At 31.9% G+C, this 4,084-nt stretch overlaps 1 protein-coding gene across 1 annotated transcript; it reads left to right on the plus strand.

Moving 5' to 3' along the window:
- Positions 1-624: 624 nt before the first annotated feature.
- LOC106331773 (peroxidase 22-like) lies at positions 625-2,878 on the plus strand. The gene is made up of 4 exons (XM_013770186.1): positions 625-949; positions 1,235-1,426; positions 1,521-1,689; positions 2,276-2,878. The coding sequence occupies exons 1-4, from the start codon at positions 722-724 to the stop codon at positions 2,734-2,736; spliced, it is 1,050 nt and encodes a 349-aa protein (XP_013625640.1). The 5' UTR covers positions 625-721; the 3' UTR covers positions 2,737-2,878.
- Positions 2,879-4,084: the final 1,206 nt, after the last annotated feature.

Consider the following 4,084-nt stretch of genomic DNA (forward strand, 5'->3'; position numbering starts at 1 on the left):
TTTTTGTGTTCTATTTTATATATATTATTTTATGATTTAGTTGAAATATCTTTTGTTAACAACATTTGTTATTATTTTTTAACATTTTTAAAGTAATATAAAACTTTAAAATGTAAAATTTAGAGTTTTAAAATGTTTTATTTTAATTATTAATAGTTTCATTTAAGTTGTTTTGTAAAATTTTAGATATATATGACAAATATTCAACTAAAGTTGATGGAATTGGGTATATCATGTTCTTTTCAGATCCTAAATACCCGAACCCGATATGGACCCGAAAAATTATGGGTATTTTATGGATATTTTAATTATAGACCCGAACCGACCCGGATCCGAGAAGAACCGACCCGAACCCGAACCGAAAATTTTTAAGTACTTATTGGATCTAAATATTTAGGATCCGAAAAGACCCAGATCCGAAAGGAACCGGCCCGAACCCGACCCGAAGACCCGAACGCCCAGGCCTAGAATCTGAGCACCGCCAATAGAAGAACCATTGAATTTTATTCTTATAACTAATTATTATTTCTCCTTCAACCACTTTAGTAAATAGATTATAGATACCTAGCTAATAGTGTATACTGTAGAAGAAAACACTCAAGCTTCTATATATAATGCTCCTTCTAGGCTTAAGCTAATTCCCCATCATCCACACTCACCACTCTTTTTTTTCTTTGATCAGCCACACTCTCAAAACCAGCTTTTGTTTCACTCCTGGAAAATGGTGGTTTCTCCTTCATTTTCTTGCAGTGTTGTGGGAGCCCTAATCCTGGGTTGCCTTCTGCTTCAAGCATCAAACTCTAATGCTCAGTTAAGGCCTGATTTCTATTTCAGAACATGCCCGCGTGTTTTTGACATCATTGGGAATATCATCGTCCGTGAAATGGGCTCTGATCCTCGTATTACCGCTAGCCTCCTCCGCCTTCACTTCCATGACTGTTTCGTTAATGTACGGACTTAATTACTCAACTTATCTTTTCATATACCCAAAGAAAAATCCACTACGTGTTCATGGATAAAAGTATGTTTAAATATATAGATCAAAGGCTAAATGGCATGCCAGATCTGAGATTATAAACACTTTCAATTAGATTAATCTTAAAATAGGCAATACAAGGAGTATGCCACATATGTATATTATCTTTTTAAAATTTGGGATAAGATGAATGTTTATCCGGCTTTTCCCAAAATCTTGTTGACAATATGGTCATGTAGTGTAATATGGTTTTTGTAGGGCTGTGATGCCTCGATCCTGCTGGACACTTCCGCATCGTTCAGGACTGAGAAAGATGCTCTGCCAAACGCAAATTCGGCTAGAGGATTTAACGTCATAGATAGAATGAAAACTCAGATTGAGAGAGCTTGCCCAAGAACAGTGTCTTGTGCAGATATTCTCACTATCGCTTCTCAAGTATCAGTCGTTTTGGTATATTACATACTTACATCAAGGCTTATAATATGTATGAATTAATCGAGAGTAGTATGAATGTTGACGTTAATTAGCTTTTTATGTTATGTAGTCAGGAGGTCCAAGTTGGTCGGTTCCGTTGGGGAGGAGAGACGGCTTACAAGCTTTCTTCGATGGGGCTAATACACTACTTCCTTCTCCATTTTTCACTCTTGATGAACTTAAAGCAAGTTTTGCTTTCGCTGGTCTAAACCGCACCTCAGATCTAGTCGCTCTTTCTGGTAAAATTTCATGTTTATTACAATATATGATCATCCTTTTATCTAGATACACTTTATCTTTATATGTTGATAGTTAGCTAGATTCACTTATCAACTCAAGTATCTAGCAAAATGCAAAGTTAATTCGCATTTTAATCTAATTTTATAATATTATAGGTAGTTTTTAAGAAAATAGATATATATGTTATTTATACTTTTCTTTTTTTTCAAAGATAAAAATAAAAAATAAAAAATATATACAATTATTATTAATAATGGTGAATTGTAAACTTTTAAAAACTAGTAATACTTATTAAAATACTATTAGTTTTAAATTATAGAAAATATCTTATTCAAAAAATAATGCAGTTATAATCAAATTTTAATATATCTTTTTAAATGTGTGAAACACAAAAAAATACATCTTTTAAAAACAGAGTGAGTATATATTTATTGAATAAAAGTAGAATTAATTTTGAATTATAAGATGAATTTGTAGAATGACAAAACATGCTAATCATCATTTTTTTTTTTTTTTTGTTCCCTAATAATCATCATATTTGATTAAACATAAAGAAAAATGTATCTATATAAACCTTATTGTTAGGGGCCCACACATTTGGAAGAGCACAATGTCAACTTGTGACACCTCGTCTCTACAATTTCAACAATACCAATGGCCCAGACCCGAGTATTGACACAACTTACCTCACCCAACTGCGTGCATTGTGCCCTGAAAACGGAGACGGAACCGTTGTGGCCAACTTCGACCCCGTCACTCCAAATACTTTCGATAATCAATACTACACCAATCTTCGTAACGGGAGAGGTCTGATTCAGAGTGATCAAGAACTATTTTCGACTCCTCAAGCCGACACGATTCCACTAGTGGAGCAATACAGCAGCAACAGGTCCGTGTTCTTTAAAGCATTCGTTGAAGCAATGATTCGGATGGGAGATCTTCAGCCTTTGACAGGAAACCAAGGCCAGATAAGACTGAATTGTAGGGTCGTGAACTCAAGGAGGAGTGTGGAGAATGACGATGATGGTGTTGTGAGTTCGATTTGATCATGTCGGAGATATGGATATGTAAGAAAGCATAAAATGCATGGGTAATGATATATGTATTGCGACTAAATAAATGTTCTCACGAATAATGTATGAGATAATTATGAAATTCGAATTTAGGATTACTGAATGTTTCCTATAATTCTCAAGTCCACTTTTCTCTTCTTAACACTACCGACATCGAGTGTAGAGGACCACTCCTTTTTTTAGTGTTTTGAGTTTTGTGTTTGTTTTTAGCTATAGTACTATCTATGTTCTCTATCGTACTGTGATATAGCCGGTTTGGTTTTATTGTATCTGCCGTGAACGTTTTCTCCTTCAATGAAAAGTAAAGGATCTATAAAATGTTGTTTGTTAAAATAAGGTTATTGCTTGATTCGATTTTCTGATTACTAAAATGTTTATGATTTTCGTAATGCAATGACTCGTCTTGTTTATTCATAAGATATATCAGTTTCAAGTTTGTAGCATAGTAAATTTTGATTTAATTCAACATTATAACAAAGTTTATAACACACCGCCAAACAAAAACATGAAGAGTTTTGAGTAGTAATTATATATCATAGCGGTAAATAATGTACAGTTTAAATGGTTATCACTCAAATGATGGATGAACAAAACAATTCAACGAAAATGATACCATCATCTAATTTTGCATTGTCTTTGTTTTTCTTTTTACAATTCTGCCTTTTTGTACAGCTCAACGTTACCAGTAAAAACGTTTATCGCTTTGTGTTATCATTCATACCCTGATACCCACAATTGAATACAGTATCTAGTTTGCATATTGCTTTATTGAAATATGTTTCCTTATTAAACGAGAGCATTGCCTAGCTATTTTTGGCGACGATGAAACAAACATCTACTAGGTGTTTACCCGTAATTTTGCGGATAGTTTTATTATATAAAGAAATATATATTATATTTACAATGTTATAATTTTTGTATAATAATTAGAAATTTAAAAATGTTAACTTTTAATTTCAAATATTTGGATAATCAAAAATTTCATTATATATTTTTAGAAGATATGTGAGATTTAAAAACACAAACCTTAGTCATTAAAAACCTTTCTCTTACAGAAAAGAATATTTTGGTTTAACACATGAAAAACCAAAAATATTCTAGCTCTCAAGAAAAAAAAATGAATATGTTTTTTGTGTAACTCCAATATGACCAATATAATGATCGGATGCTTTTATCATGAAAGATCTTTTGTAAACGGTTTTGTGTGGGTTTTAAAAACATAAAAATTATAATAATTCCTTACCTACAAATATTATTCTTTTATATAATAATATATAACCATTAAATTTATTTCTATAAAAATGCTAAAGTATTTTATTTA

This window comes from Brassica oleracea, chromosome C3 (assembly GCF_000695525.1).
Source record: "Brassica oleracea var. oleracea cultivar TO1000 chromosome C3, BOL, whole genome shotgun sequence".
NCBI classification, from domain to species: domain Eukaryota; kingdom Viridiplantae; phylum Streptophyta; class Magnoliopsida; order Brassicales; family Brassicaceae; genus Brassica; species Brassica oleracea.

What these genes read in the sequence shown, in the direction of transcription:
- LOC106331773 (XM_013770186.1), top strand. Translation starts at nt 722, where the DNA reads ATGGTGGTTTCTCCTTCATTTTCTTGCAGTGTTGTGGGAGCCCTAATC. An exon ending in TCCATGACTGTTTCGTTAAT is followed by an intron (nt 950 to 1,234) that starts GTACGGACTTAA and finishes TGGTTTTTGTAG; the next exon opens with GGCTGTGATGCCTCGATCCT. An exon ending in CTCAAGTATCAGTCGTTTTG is followed by an intron (nt 1,427 to 1,520) that starts GTATATTACATA and finishes TATGTTATGTAG; the next exon opens with TCAGGAGGTCCAAGTTGGTC.